The sequence below is a fragment of the Schistocerca cancellata genome, chromosome 4 (genome assembly GCF_023864275.1).
Source record: "Schistocerca cancellata isolate TAMUIC-IGC-003103 chromosome 4, iqSchCanc2.1, whole genome shotgun sequence".
Lineage (NCBI taxonomy): Eukaryota > Metazoa > Arthropoda > Insecta > Orthoptera > Acrididae > Schistocerca > Schistocerca cancellata.
In genome coordinates this window covers 539169278-539185552 of record NC_064629.1, presented here as the reverse complement: position 1 = coordinate 539185552, position 16275 = coordinate 539169278, and the positions used below count along the sequence as shown (strand labels likewise).

The 16275-nt window shown below is 36.3% G+C and overlaps 1 protein-coding gene across 1 annotated transcript in view; it reads right to left on the bottom strand.

Annotated features, from left to right (window-relative positions):
• LOC126183377 (protein unc-79 homolog) overlaps positions 1–16275 on the bottom strand; it is an 852060-nt gene that overhangs the window by 319626 nt on the left and 516159 nt on the right. The window contains 1 exon segment of the mRNA XM_049925310.1: positions 14097–14186. Coding sequence (XP_049781267.1) covers positions 14097–14186 — 90 coding nt within the window.

Here is a 16275-nt window from a genome sequence, read left to right as displayed (position 1 = left end):
TGATTTTTCACCAAAATGTGGGAGGACTTGGTAATAAAGTAAATGACATTACTGTTCTGTTAGAGGAACCACAAGGAATAAAAGATACTGACGTATTATGTTTTAGTGAACATCATGTGAAAGATATTGAAAGGTTACAACTAAGTGGTTACTGTCAGGCAACGCATTACTCTAGAACCATCATGGAAAAAGGTGGAGTGGTAATTTATGTAAAAAACAACATATCTTACAATGCATTAGATTTAAAGAGCCATTGTAGAGAGCAACAAATTGAAGTATGTGGTGTTGAGATTACTGTAAATGACTTCACGGCTGTAGTGTTAGCACTGTATGATCTCCCTCAGGGAATTTGAATGTATTTCTTAAGCACTTAGATTCTTTATTATCCATACTGTACTCAAAGTCCAAGAACTTGATAATTACTGGTGACTTTAATGTTGATTTCCTAAATGAGAGCAATAACAAAGCTGATTTAGTACATTTAATGGAGTTTTATAATCTGATGGCAATAGAAGATTTCACAACTAGGGTTACTGTTAACAGTAAAAGTCTGATAGCTAATATATTTAGAGATAAGTCTAAATGCAATGAGATCACTGTACATCCAATCCTTGGCCTTTCTGATCATGGTGGTCAATTGCTTAGGCTAAATTACATCAGTGCGTGCAACAGTTCCGAGCATTCTTGGAAATCTTTTAGGATAATAAATGAACAGGGCCTTAAAAAGCCTAAAAGAGATAGATTGGAGCCCAGTTTATAGTGAAACAGATGTAAACAAAAAGTACAATTCATTCTTAAATGAATTCATGCCTGTATTTGAGTCCATCTTTCCCAAAAAAAGTAGTTAGAAATAGTCATATAGACAATGCCAAGAAGTCTTGGATCACTACAGGGATAATAACATCTTGTAGAACAAAGAGGATGTTATACAGTTCTCTCAGGACTTGTAATGATCCAAAGAAACGACAACACTACAAACTTTACTGTAGCATTCTCAAGAAGGTTATAAATAAATCTAAAAGTATGTGCATAAAATCAGAAATTGAAAGCTCAGAAAATGAAATTAAAACTGTATGGAATGTAATAAAGAGGCAAACTGGCAGGACAACAGGGAACATGTCTCAGGTAGAGATTAAAACAGGGGACAGTATCATAAGAAACCTGAGTTGGTTGCAGAAATATTTAATAACCACTTTTTGAGAGCAGCAGAGAAGACAGGCTGTAATGGTTCTATGGAAGAATCATTGTCCCTCCTACAGAAAGCTATTAGCAACAGAATCCCACAGTTATCCTTACGTCCAGTTACTGTAAGCGAAGTCATAAGAGTAATTAGATCATTAAAAAAAAAATTCTGCTGGTGTGGACAATATTTCTAGTAAAATACTGAAACACTGTTATAAATGTGTTAGTCCCGTCTTATGCAACATATACAATGCATCCCTACAAGATGGGATTGTCCCTGACTGACTTAAGTTGGCTGTAGTGATTCCTCTCTTTAAAAAAGGTGATAAAAGCATTGTTACAAACTATCGCCCAATATCACTATTCACTACCTTCTCGAAAATTCTAGAAAAACTCATGCACAGGAGGATTGTAGACCATCTCAACTTCCACAGTATCTTAAGCAAAAATCAGTTTGGTTTTCGTGCCGGTCTTTGTACTGAACAGGCAATATTCTCTTTCAGCAACCAAGTTTTGGAAGCCATTAACAAAAAAATGTCTCCAATGGGTATTTTTTGTGATCTTACGAAAGCTTTTGACTGTGTAAACCACCAAATTCTTTTGAAAAAGGCAGAATACTATGGTTTAGGTGGTACTGTTGGCTTGTGGCTACAATCATATCTACAGGATCGGAAGCAGACTGTAATGCTAAATGGCTCTTCAGGAGAACCTGCCTCGTCTGAATGGGGCACGATAATGTGTGGTGTGCCTCAAGGCTCCGTTTTGGGCCCACTGCTTTTCCTCATCTTTATTAATGATCTTCCTCTTTGTTCTGAGACAAACAGCAAATTTACCCTGTTTGCCGATGATACCACAATTCTAATTGACGATTTGATTGATCATGATCTTGAACAAACTACAAATACTGTTTTTAATAACATTTTAAATTGGTTCTCCTCAAATGGTCTCTCACTCAATGCAGATAAAACTCATTATATGAGGTTCCATACATCACAAAGTAATCCCGATGAAATTAACATAAAATGTAGAGACCAACCAATACAGAAAGTTGAAGATACAAAATTCCTGGGTGCTTACATAGACAGTAAACGTAATTGGTCAGTTCACATTCTTCATCTATGTAAAAAACTTAGCTTGGCAACATTTGTGTTACGGGTAATTTCTTCAGTGGCTGAAGTTGACACTATTAAGGTTGCCTACTTTGGCTACTTCCACTCATTGATGTCATATGCTATCATATGCTGGGGGAACCAACCACTTGCAAAAAAAGTTTTCACCATCCAAAAAAAAAGCAATCATAATAATGTGTGGGGTCCATCAAAGACACTCTTCCAGCCACTTGTTTCGGAAGATAGGTATCCTAACAACTGCCTCACAGTATATTTTTTCCTTGCTGACCTTTGTGTGCAAAAATTATTCGATCTACCAAGACAACAGTAAATTCCATGGTTATAACACCAGAAACAAAAACAATCTACATTTCGAAATGAAACGTCTCAATCTGGTACAAAAAGGAGTTTACTACTCCAGCATTATGCTGTTCAATGCTCTACCACTACATATCAAATGTGTTCATACAGAACTGCCAAAATTTAAACAAGTTCTCAAAGATTAACTTATTGTGTCTAGAAGTAGTTCAATTGATTTTATTGTGCATTTGGGCATTAGCACACTTTTTGTAACAACAGATTGGCTGTACATGTATTTACTCTTGTAGGCCTAATATCTGATTTAACTTTGTGCTCTTATCCTTAACCTTTATTTGAAACTCCTTTTTCTGTTAAATGGTTGTTATGTTATCTAGCTGACATTGCATCTGTTACTGTATTTATAGTATCTCTTACTTAAAGTATGTACAATTTGCCATTGAATTGCCCTTGTATTTATTGTAAGTTTAAATTGAAACCTGTACAATTTGACACGTTCCATATCCTTGTGATTGACTCACTAACTGGATCTATGGAACAAGAAATAAATAAATAAATAAATGAAACTTTTCTTGCATCTACTTTTAGTAACCATGCTCCTAGATATACCTCAAACCTCATTGCCATCGTATTACCTATTGGCTAATGCTCATCGCTTTTGAACCTTTTATCCATTCAGTTATATTCATTTAAGTCATTTTTTACAAAGAAGTAAAATATACCAGAAAAATGAATAATCTTCAAGTAAATACTGATATGTCATCAAAAACTTTCCAGTGATCATTAGCATTCCACCTGGCTCATAGGGCCTTATGATCTGCAAGAATCATTCTGAATGTTTCTAAATATAATCCTAAACATATGGATGTGTTGAAACAATCCATATGAGATTTATTCATAGTGCATTCTGCGAGGAACAATACATTTGTTACTCAGACACTTGTCACTGAGTAATTTAGCCACTGTTGCTTTGATTACAAGCTATATTTTTGCACTGATAACTACAAGGCTTTCTTGAGATGTTTAAAACTAATATTTGACAGATTTTTTTGCAGGCTGATAATCAGCATTAAATTATAATCAGCAGAGTTTGAATAATATGGAGAATGAGATAAAATTCATTTGTTTAGAAATATCATACATTTCTTTTTCTGTCAGCAAAGTAATTTGGTTGGTAAATAAAAAAAATGGGATCAAGCCTCAGTACTTTTACATACTGCCAACTTAAATCCTTTTTTAATATTGGAATTGCCAGTGAGAACTTAAAAGCCAGACTGAAAACTGGGCAATACATTAAAGGTCTTATAGTGATGAGAAACATTTGTAAGTCTCCAAAAAAATTACTTTAGTTCTGAGACAGATAATCAGAACTAGCTTTCCCATTTCATAAATACCATGTCTTTTTATCACAAAATAGGAAAATTATTTTGTTTTATTTGAATCACCATCAAGAAAGTCAGCTAAACAATATACAAAACAAAACAGTTTGACATAAAGTATATTGTGATGTAAATATATGTTGCATTTGCTGCAATATTCAAAATGTGTGTATGTATATAAAACATGTGTACATAATAATGAAAGTTGTGAAGTGTATAAAATAATATCTAGAACAATATTAACTGAATTATTTTGTACTGAAGTGCTACTTAGACAGATATAAATATTTCAGGAGTCAATCAGCATTTTAAAAGAATATTTAGGAAACAATCTCTCTGTTTTGAGAGTAAGTGGAAGACTGTAATGCAGTGGATGAAAAACTGTATTTAGGTATGAGCCTTTTATCATAATTATGTATGATCTTGTACAAAATTTCAGAAACATTATTTTATAGTGATCTGTAATTTAGACGTGTTTTCCTCAGATTTGACACACATATGGACAACTTACAAACAAATATCATTCTATTTATTTTCTTTTTAAAATTATGTTTGATTTAGTCAATTAAAAGGAAACAGATACGCAGACTGTCTTGAGTTTACCTTTATACTGAGTGACTGCATTAGAGGGTCTCCTTTAGTTTTGGATCCACATGAAGAATTATACACTCATCTCCAAACCTCCTCAGACTGTATGTACACATTTTCATGTGGCATGAGTATGAAAACATGTGTGTGTGTGTGTGTGTGTGTGTGTGTGTGTGTGTGTGTGTGTGTGTGAGTGTGTGTGTGTGTTTGTGTGTGGGTGCATGGGTTCCTAATACCAATACATGTCATTGATATGACAACTGATAGAGTAGTGAAAATTGTTTTTAACTGACTTCAGAAAATATGGTTTTTATTTAAAAGTTCTGTTTCTAGTAACTGTTGGCCTTCATAGGATGCCTCTATGTTGTAGAGAGTAGCATTAACAGAACATTAATCAAATTCTCATATTGTGAAATCCGTATTGACAGACTTATAGACAGTCCAGGAGGATCATCATGAAGAGAATTATTTTGGCAATTTCGCTTAGTATAGGTTTATATGATCTTAGTTCAAGACTAAGGTCTTCATCACAGATGTTGATTTCAGCTTTGATTAATTTCTGTTTAAATTACATACTATTTAACTACAGGTTATGTGGGTTATTTGGTGAATGACGAGATGTGAAAACATATGGAAAAATTGAGTCATTAAAGTGTAAACTTAGAAACTAGAGTCACTACATACTGAAAATACAATCAATTATGAACACTGAAACAGACCATGCATGTTTTGCCTTGTAAAAATATTTCTTTTATTTTAGCAGCTAAAATATTAGTTCACAAACAAACATGTAATAGAGAGATAAATAGCTAAGAAAGTTAAATGAAACCCACATAATTGAACAGCAGGGAAAGGGCACAGTGTGGAGAAGGAACATATGGACCCTGAAAAGTGCATTATATATTTTATATCATACCAGAAATTAATCCTACTTGCTAAACATGCACTCACTGAAAGGTAATAGGTAAACAATCAAATAAACACCAAAAAATTGAACTAATCATAAATACCATATGATGGAAAGATGTAATGCACTGACAGCATTAAAAGAATACATACTAGTATTATGGAGAGCAGTACATCACTTTAACATCAATTTCATAAATCGAACAACATAGAATATGCAGCTAGTGTTTGATTTACATCTGTAAATGTAAATGGCCATGCAGATGATGAGGTATTCACTTGATGTAATTCCCAATGTATCAAAGTATAAGAAAATACAGTACCATGCATAGGAATTTTATTTATATTGAGAATACCTCTTGTAGTTAGGTTTCGTTCGAAGCAGGTTATGACATTAATGCTCAACTTACTGTTTAACACACTGAGAAAGTTGTACAACTGATTCCTTCAATATGATTATCTATAACCAAAATCATGCATCAAGCAATTTTCCTCACATTATTGAGAAATTGTTGTTTACTTCTTGAAATAACTGGAAATAGATCTTACCACTATGATGAGTATCCAAAACACTGTATTTCTAATATCACCCATACCTATTCCAAATGCAATATACATGCCATCTTTGGTTTCATGTTATCAGGTTCAAGCTTTGGGGCCCCATTGGACATAATATTATAATGCAGCTCCTAACCAGTGATAGATACAACAGTAAAGTGTTGAAAGATGTATTTTCTAGTTTATCATCTTTTTTATCTTCATTCCAGTTACAGAGTGACCAGATAAATGAAACCCAATACGCTCTCTGTGATGCCATTCAAAATGGTTTCAAATAGATAACTCTGTGGTTACTATGTGGGGTATTAGAAAAATTCATGTCATATAACATGACCCTACCTTCACCCCACCCCCCCCCCCCTTTCCCCTCCGTAACCAAACGGCATTTAATTTCATTTTTTTCTCTTTTACAGTAGCTTTATCTCAATTCTTCATAGTTACCTTTTCAATAATGAAGGCTTCATAGAGGCTAAATTATAAGAAGAAAAAGCAGATGTGGTCCATATCAAATATGCAGGCTGCATGTTGGGCTGTTTAGAATACAGAAATGGAAATACTGAAAGTGGAAAAAATATTTAGTTTATCAATGTCAGTTAGCTGAGACTACATTAGAAAAAGTAAGCTAGGTGAAGATGAAGTAACTGCAGTAGAAAGATAGAAGTTCAATACAAAACATATTGCTGACAGTAGATTTTGGAAGAAACCTAGTTTTTTTTTACAGAAATCATACTAATAAATGTATTTTTTTGACAATGAGACATAATTTTGAGGAAGTACTTTGCAGATTGCTTTGAATATCAGTGGTTGAAAGAGTCTAAAGAAAATAAAAGTACAGAAAGATAATAGTTCAGACAGAATTATGCTAGTGTCTTATCTGCCATACCAATAATAATGTTATCTATTAATTTTTGTTTATATTTGTTTACTATTTCCTGTATCTCTTTTCTGTCTTCTGTAATAATTTTATAGCTACATAAATGAAAAAAAACTAGATATATGATTTTGTTTTTTGGTCAGATAGATCATTATTAACAAACATTAACTGATTTTATTTTATTCACTGTTGTAGGATTCTGAAAGATTTATTGATGGACATGACACTTGGTAATGTTTTTGTTCTAAATACAGAGCCAGGCTCATTTAATGAAATAATTCAGAATTCTGTATTGAAGTTGTACATCATTTGTGTGTGACTCCCCACTTCCTTTACTTTTCATTGGTGACATCCACATGTGGAATGTCCAGTAATTGAGAGAGATAGAGTGCATTAAACTATTCATGACTCTTGGTCACAACTGATCCTCTTCTAGACATATTCACTATGAAATTTAATTGCAATATGTTTCTTAACACATAAGCAGATGTTTATTATAAACACATCAAGAAAAGTTTTGCATCACCTAGGTTCCGAGAGTTCCAGAACCTGTACAGAAAATTGTAATAGAGAACAACATAAACATCATTTCTGCTCTTTTCATAGCTCATAAAAACCACACATCCATGTTGTACCACCATACAGCGAGACCTTCCAAAGTGGCAGTCCAGATTGCAATACACACTGGTACCTCTAATACATAGCACGTCCTCTTGCATTGATGCATGTCTGTATTCTTCGTGGCATACTATCCACAAGTTCATCAAGGCACTGTTGGTCCAGATTGTCCCATTCCTCAATGGCGATTCAGCATAGATCCTTCAGAAAGGTTGGTGGGTAACATTGTCCATAAGCAGCCCTTTCCAATCCACCCTGGCATGTTTGATAGATTTCATGTCTGGAGAACATGCTAGCCACTCTAGTCGAGTGATGTTGTTATCCTGAAGTGTGTCGCCTTATAGGCGCATGACCTTGAATCGGACTTAGCCGCTGAGCGAGGCAGCCACGCGAGTGTGCGAGAGAGATGTGCATGATGGGGATGTGAATTGTTGTCCATGAAGATGAATGCCTCGCCAGAATGGTGCCAATATGGTTGCACTATCGGTCGGAGGATGGCATTCATGTATCGTGTAGCCATTATGGCACCTTCCATGACCACCAGCGGTGTACATCGGCCCCACATAATGCCACCCCAAACCAGCATGGAACCTCCACCTTGCTACACTCACTGGACAATGTGTCTAAGGCATTCAGCCTGACTAGGTTGACTCCAAACTTGTCTGTGACGATTGTCTCATTGAAGACATGTGCGACACTCATTGGTGAAGAGAACGTTATGCCAAACCTGATCAGTCCATTCAGCATGTTTTTGGACCCATCTGTACTGCACTGCATGGTGTTGTTGTTGCAAAGATGGATCTTGCCATGGACATTGGGAGTGAAGTTGCGCATCATGCAGCCTACTGTGCACAATTTGAGCCGTAGCGTGATGTCCTGTGCCTTCACAAAAAGCATTATTCAACATAGTGGCGTTGCTGTCAGGGTTCCTCCAAGCCATAATCCATATGTAGTGGTCAGCCACTGCAGTAGTAGCCCTTGGGTGGCCTGAGTGATGCATGTCATTGACAGTTCCTGTCTCTCTGTATTTCTCCATGTCCGCACAATATTGCTTTCGTTCAGTCCGAGATGCCTGGACATGTCCCTTGTTGAGAGTCCTTCCTGGCACAAAGTAACAATGTGGATGCAATCAAACCATGATACCAACTGACTAGGGGTGGTTGAATTACATACAACATGAGCCGCATACTTCTTTTCTGGTGGAATGACTGGAACAGATCGGCTGTCGGACCCCCTTCGTCTAATAGACACTGCTCATGCATGGTTGTTTACATCTTTGGGCAGTTTTAGTGACATCTCTGAACAGTCAAAGGCACTGTGTCTGTGATACAAGCTCCACAGTCAAAGTCTATCTTCAGGAGTTCTTGGAACAGGGGTGATGCAAAACTTTTTTTGATGTGTGTACGATGTTATTCACAATACATTTAGCAATGCATAACTTCAAATAAACTGAGAAAACACCTATTCCAATAGTTAAGTCACATTATGAAAATTATAAACAAATTCTTTTATTTTCCATATTTTAAAAATATCTCTCACTAATTGTTCCTGAATATTCCTCCTACTGATGAGTTACCTTTTTATTACAGCAGATGTCAGAACTGTCGTCTAGGAAGAAAGGTCTGTAATAATACTGTTTTCATAGAAGCAATAGAAAATGGCATAAAATTTTGTTGTCGCATAGCTGGAAGTAGCCACTGTGATTCAAGTTACTTTTTACATGAATTAAAGGCCATATTCACACCTAATTATAACATCCTCACTCTTTTGCCTGACTATCTCCATCTGGCTCCATATGACCATGGAGCACAGTTTCAAAGTGTTTACAAAACAATAGTGGGAAAGACCACCGTGAATGTTCTGACACAGTTCTTAGTTCACAGTTAATCATGTTTTAGCAAAGAAGGTAGTATACAGCAATACATCTGTGATACATACCTTCTGTTTTTAACAATTTCTGAAGGAACAGACATTGGTGATGATCTTGCATTTGTACTAGGTTTATGAAATTCACAATTTCTGAACCTTTCTTACAATAGCTGCATTAAATACAAAGACCTGCTGGTGACACATGAAAATTTCTACCATACCATGACTCAATCACTTCAGCTATCCAAGCATGCTTCCAGGACTGACACAACTTCCATTTGTCATGCTATCTACAAATCCATCACACACAACTCTACTTGCATACCTGCCACAGGGTTTCAAGGAGCAAATCGAATTCAACATTAATATTATAATTGTTATCTTGCTAGTTAACACTTGTAATACTTATTTTTGACAGTGTTTGAAGTAACAGACATCGGTGATGATCTATCAGCTGTACCAAATTTACAACATTTATTCGCAATTGCAGAAGCTTTCTGACATTAACTGCGTTAGGTATGAAGTTCTTTCCTGTTGGTGACACATGAAAATTTGTGCCACACCAGTACTCGAACTCCATTTTCCTGCTTGTCACAGTCAGTCGCCTAACCACTTCAGCTATCTGAACATGTTTCCAGCAGTGAAACAAGTGACAAATCCATGTTTGAGTCGTGGTCTGGCAGAAATTTTCATGTGTTATCAACAGGCAACTATGTGATCAAAAGTATCTGGACACATCCAAAAACATACATTTTTCATATTAGGTGCATCGTGCTGACACCTACTGCAAGGTACTGCACATCAGTGACCTCAGTACTCATTGGACATCATAAGACAGCAGAATGGGGTGCTCCGTGGATGTCATGGACTTCGAATGTGGTCAAGTGATTGGGTGTCACTTGTGTCATACGTCTGTATGCAAGATTTTCACACTCCTAAACATTCGTAGGTCCACTATTTCTGATGCAATAGTAAAGTGAAAACGTGAAGGGACATGTACAGCACAAAAGCGTACAGGCTGACTTCATCTGTTGACTAACAGAGACCGCCGACAGTTGAAGAGTGTTTTAATGAGTAATAGGCATGCAACTATCCAGACCATCACACATGAATTCCAAACTGCATCAGGATCCACTGCAACTACTATGACAGTTCAGTGGGAGGTGAGAAAACTTGGATTTCATGGTCGAGCAGCTGGTCATAAGCCACACATCACGCCGGTAAATGCCAAATGATGCCTCGCTTGGTGTAAGGAGCATAAACATTGGACAATTGAATGATGGAAAAATGTTGTGTGGAGTGACAAATCATGGTACACCATGTAGTGATCCCATGGCAGGGTCTGGATGTGGTGAATGACCAGTGAACGTCATCTTCCAGCATGTGTAGTGCCAACAGTAAAATTTGGAGGCGGTGGCATTGTGGTCTGGTCATGTTTTTCATGGAGGGGCTTCAACCCCTTGTTGTTTTATGTAGCACTATCACAGCATTGATGTTTTAAGCACCTTCTTGCTTACCACTGTTGAACAATAATTCGGGGATGGCAATTGCATCTTTCAACATGATTGAGGCTCTGTTCATAATGCATGGCCTGTGGCAGAGTTGTTACATGACAGTAACGTCCCTGTAATGGACTGGCCTGCATGGAGTCCCAACCTGAATCCTACAGAGCACCTTTGGGATGTTTTGGAACGCTGAGTTCATGCCAGGCCTCACCGACTGACATTGGTACCTCTCCTCAGTGCAACACTCCAAGTAGAATGAACTGCCATTCCCCAAGAAACCTTCCAGTACCTGATTGAATGTATGCCTGCGAGAGTGGAAGCTGTGATCAAGGCTAAGGGTGGGCCAACACAATATTGAATTCCAACATTACTGATGGAGGGCCCCACGAATTTGTAAGTCATTTTCAGACAGGTGTCTGGATACTTTTGATTACATAGTATAGGTAATATCTTCATATATAATGCAGCTAATGTCAGGAAGGTTATTAACTTCATAAATTTAGTACAGCTGCAAGATCATCACCAGTCCCAGAATGAGATTTTCACTCTACAGTGGAGTGTGTGCTGATAAGAAACTTCCTGGCATATTAAAACTGTGTGCCAGGCTGAGACTCGAACTCGGGACCTTTGCCTTTCACGGGCAAGTGCACTACTTGCCCACAAAAGGCAAAGGTCCCGAGTTCAAGTCTCGGCCCAGCACACAGTTTTAATCTGCCAGGAAGTTTCATCATCACCAATGTTTGTTTCCCTAGCCATTGTTGACTGTAAGTATTACAAGTCACAATGAGCTAAATGATGATCATAATACTAAGCTGGATATGTCTGTTTCCCGGTCACAGGAATCCAAACAAAGTTGCAAGTGATGGGTTCATAGACAGCGTGACAAGTGGAAGTTTGTGTCAGTCCTGGAAGCATGCTCAGATAATCAATGTGCTTAAGATGAACAATTATGACAAGTGGGAAATTTCATTTTGAGTACTGGTCTGGCACAAATTTTGATGTGTCAGCAATTGGTAATATTGAATGCAGCTAACGTCAGAAATATTCAAAATTTGAATAAATTTTCATAAACATGCCTTTTACTTCACAGGTTGACTTATTGTGTGCCAGAAAACAATAAAGTCTGTTTTAGCACTACATCAATTTAGGCTTATGTGCAGTCCCATTTATGAAGAACAAAACATGTTGTAACTGTTCATTTTAGTGGAAACTTTGAATCTACACTGCGCATGCAGCTGTCCACTGCTCCATCAAATTTTCATGTCCCTGAAATATCAGTTAGCTTTGACACATTAGATCCTTAATGATTTGACTGTTAGCTTATATTCCTGAAGTATTGGTGTATTTTATGTGCATGTATTAGAATGAATGGATAGAACACTATTATGTTGGATCATGACATTTACTCAATATTTAATCAGTATGTCTGGAATGCTTATTATGATTAAACAACCTTAATAATCTTATTTGGCCAGGAGGAGTGTTAACATTAATAATATTACCACTTTTGTACACAAACAGATAACTATTATATGACCTGAAAACATTGCACAAAGAATTTTCATTTTTAGTTCACACAGTGTTCACTGTAATTTCTTTGCATATTACATCAAGATTCTGTACATTTCCTTCTATATTTTAAAGCTACCATTTGCTTAGGATTTCTTGTCATTTTGCTATTCCTTATTCCAAAACTTCTTTCTACCTATATGTTGCTGATTCCCATTAATTTCCCAGTAATTCCTTTAGGTCTCAATTAATCATGTAGTGTATAATTGGATTATTTTCATTTTTCTATCTCTTTTTCAATATTGAATGGCTTGCATTTGCCACTACACAGGTGTTTCTTTTTCTCTTTTCTCTGTAATTTAGTCTTGCAGATAATTTTCTCCTCTTGAACTTGCCTTTTATTCATTGTTGTCAGCTATTTCTTCCCTGTACTTTGTTATGTCTTCTCCTTTCTCCATTTTTCTTCCAGTAGCCCCTACGTGTGTTATCTTTTGGCAAATGAATTATTCATTTTGTAAAACAAACAAATATCACTTTGAGATTTATTCATGTTGATCATTTAGTAAAGGTAAACACACATATATGCTTATGAACTTTATTTCTAATTTTTCTTTTTGACACTCACTCAAAGAGGAAACTTTATTCTAGGCAAATATAGTAAAAACCACAATATGCATAAATCAGTTACCTTGTGGCTGAACCTGAATATGAATTAAAAGTTTTGTCAGTAGTTTAGATTCATAAATCTTATCAGTTTTAGGAATGGGTAGACTTTAACTAATTTATTGACAGGCTGTAATTTGAAAGTCTGTATGAAAGAAATCTGATATTAGAAAGAGAGTCAAGGATTTCTTCAAGCATCTACTTATTCAGATTTTCAACATTTGTAAGTTTACCTTTGACAACAGCATTGTGGACATTTTCTTTTTTAATACTTGACTTCTTTTACATGAGAGTAATTTGTGCTCCTTTCCTGTCAATGGGGAAAATGTTTTGTGCAAGATATCTGGGACAGATTATCATTCTCAGCACAGGTATGGCAACTATTTTGCATGTTATTTACACAGGCTGTCAATGAAAATGTTCTTGGCCATAGGCATGTTAAATTTCAAAAATTTTAAACCAGTTTCAGAATTGCTAAAATCAATGTCCACCTCATTCATTTTTGCATATGACATTAAAAATATGATAGAAAATATTAGTATTTATGTAAAACTGCAATAAAGAAATTGTTTCACAGATATGTTGAATCCAATTAATAGTTGTAAAACTTTCAGTAAATACTTGCTTTGCATTTATATAGATGAGATATGACTGGTTCTGTAGTAGTTACCTGATTTTAACTAATTAAATTGGAAAAATTCACTAATACAAATGAATATAATAAAGTAGTAATTCACTTAAAATCCACCTCCTCTCTTTTAATATAGAATTCACAATACCTATGAAAGTCAGCAGAAAGATTTACTACTATGAAATGAAGACTGGAAACCATATCACTTTTATGAGATGCTGCTCTGTTATTATTAAAATTTATTGTTTGTTTTCCTTTCTGCAGGGAAATATGCAAGGCAGGTTTTGTTGTTAGCATGCACCACACAAATGAACATAAAGTGTGAATGCCATGCTGATGATCATACCATTACACATGGGTGTAATATTATTCATTGGCAATGCTTACCAACTGTCATTACATCCATCTTGGACAAGGGTGACTCAGGAGAGCTATACGTATCTTCAGATTGCAAAGATGAAGTCACATTCTTTGGCACTACAACCAAAACAACAATGCCATTCTATTCTAATAAACAACCAAAGACAAACACAAAAGCATATTCTCATCAAAGTCATGAGTTAAAGGTCACTGTCCAATGTGCTGACAAATAAATACACAAAGCATCTTTAACCAAACTCTACAGCTACATGTGTAAATTAAACATACCTGCCATTTACTTATACTTATTAATTATTTGAAGGGTGAGGATTTGACATAGTAATTACTTCAACTTTTCAGCATTTAATAAGCTACATAACATAAATACAATGCAATTGAGGTATATTCAGTGCAGCAGATCAACATTTTTCAAAAAATTAGTATTACATTAAAAATAAAAATATTAATCAACATATTTTTATTCACAGTTGTTTATAGCTTTTTCTCATTCACAATGATAGCACATGACCTCTCTTTGAAACAATACATACCTGCGATGAAAAAGTAGTATCAATCACATGATATGTATTTGAGGAAAACAACAATTGTCAGTAGATAAGAACAAAGTGAATGAGATCAATTGTGTTCGTAATTAACTTAGAAAGTAATAAAGATATCATGATACTTCCAGAATAGCAGCACCAGTTCACAATGTACAACAACATACTGCACATGTTCAGTTATATTGAGCATCATATGCAAAATGAGAATGTCAATAATTGTACAGTAAAATCTTCAATTCCAGTGTCATTCTGCTGTAAAAAAGTTATTTTGTCAACCCCTGTGTTGCATAAACATTTCTTCACATGAAAGTAATTTATCTCTATCTATGTTCCAAAACTGTTGCCTATAGTGCACAGTATGGTGAAGGCTATAACATACAGGTATCATTTTATTTCAAGCCCATTCCACTTATAGATACATCAAGGAAAATATAAACATAGATTGTTTGCAATTAGAAGTGTTGCTTGTCTTGTTTTTTAACTGGACAGATAAAAAATCTACTTATCAACCAGCAGCATGAGAAAACATGTATAAGGATTAAGAAAATGTGTAAGTTTTCAAAGCTAGTGTCTCCTTCTTCTGGCTGAGGGGCTGAAGGGGAAGGAAGAGAAATGAAAGAAAGTTACTGACAAAGTTTAGGAAATGGCGAGAGTCTGGAAAGGTTCCCAGAATGCTAGGTCAGGGGAGATTTACCAGACCAAATGGTAAGTCTTCCCTGATCCGGAGTTCTGGGTTACTTTTCCAAACTCTCGCCATTTTATAATTTCCTAACGTCACAAATCATTTTCCCTCAGCCATTTTCTTTCCAGTGAACCCTTCTGCTGAGAAGAAGGAGCCACTGCCCTGAAAGCTTGCACATTTTCTTAACCATATGAATGTTTTCTCCTGCTGGCACTTGTTGAATAGATTTTTTATCTATCCAACTACATTATATTTTCTAAAATTTATTATTTTTGTTGATAGCCTTGCTAGGACGGGTAGGATGTATGCATGCTGTGCACAGATGCAGGAGGATCTGGCCACAGTTTTCGAACATCTGAGTGTGCTTTTGGCTATGGTCAGTCACCTTCAGACTGCTGCCTCAGGGTGTTGTGGTGGTGGCGAGTCTGGCACATTGGATGGGACACTTAAAGTGTCACTTGTTTTGCCCACGGGCTCTGCTTCTGAGATATCTCCTTGTGCACCTAACATGGTGGATCCGCCCTCATGTAATGTGTTCGTGTCTCTAGAGTTGGAGGCCCAGTGTGAAGCCTGGCTGCTGGGCCTCACCCATTCACCCTGTGAATGGGCAGATGCCCACACATTCAGCAGGGTATAAGCAGGCACATAGAGGAAAAGGTTTACTAGTTACTGGAAGCTCCCATATTAGACATGTCATGAAACCCCTTAGAAAGATAGTGATCGGGGCTGGAAAGAAAGCCAACATGCCCTCGATATGTCTGCCGGGGGTCCTCACCTCAAATGTGGAGGTAGTCTTGTCTGTGGCTATTGAGCATGCAGGTTGCAGTCGTCTGCTTGTTGTAGCTCTCGTTGGCGCCAACAATGCCCGTCGCATGGGTTCTGTGTTCATCCTCATCTCGTACAGGCAGCTGGTGGAGGTGGTTAAGACTGATGGCCTCACACTCAGGGTGCAAGTAGAGCT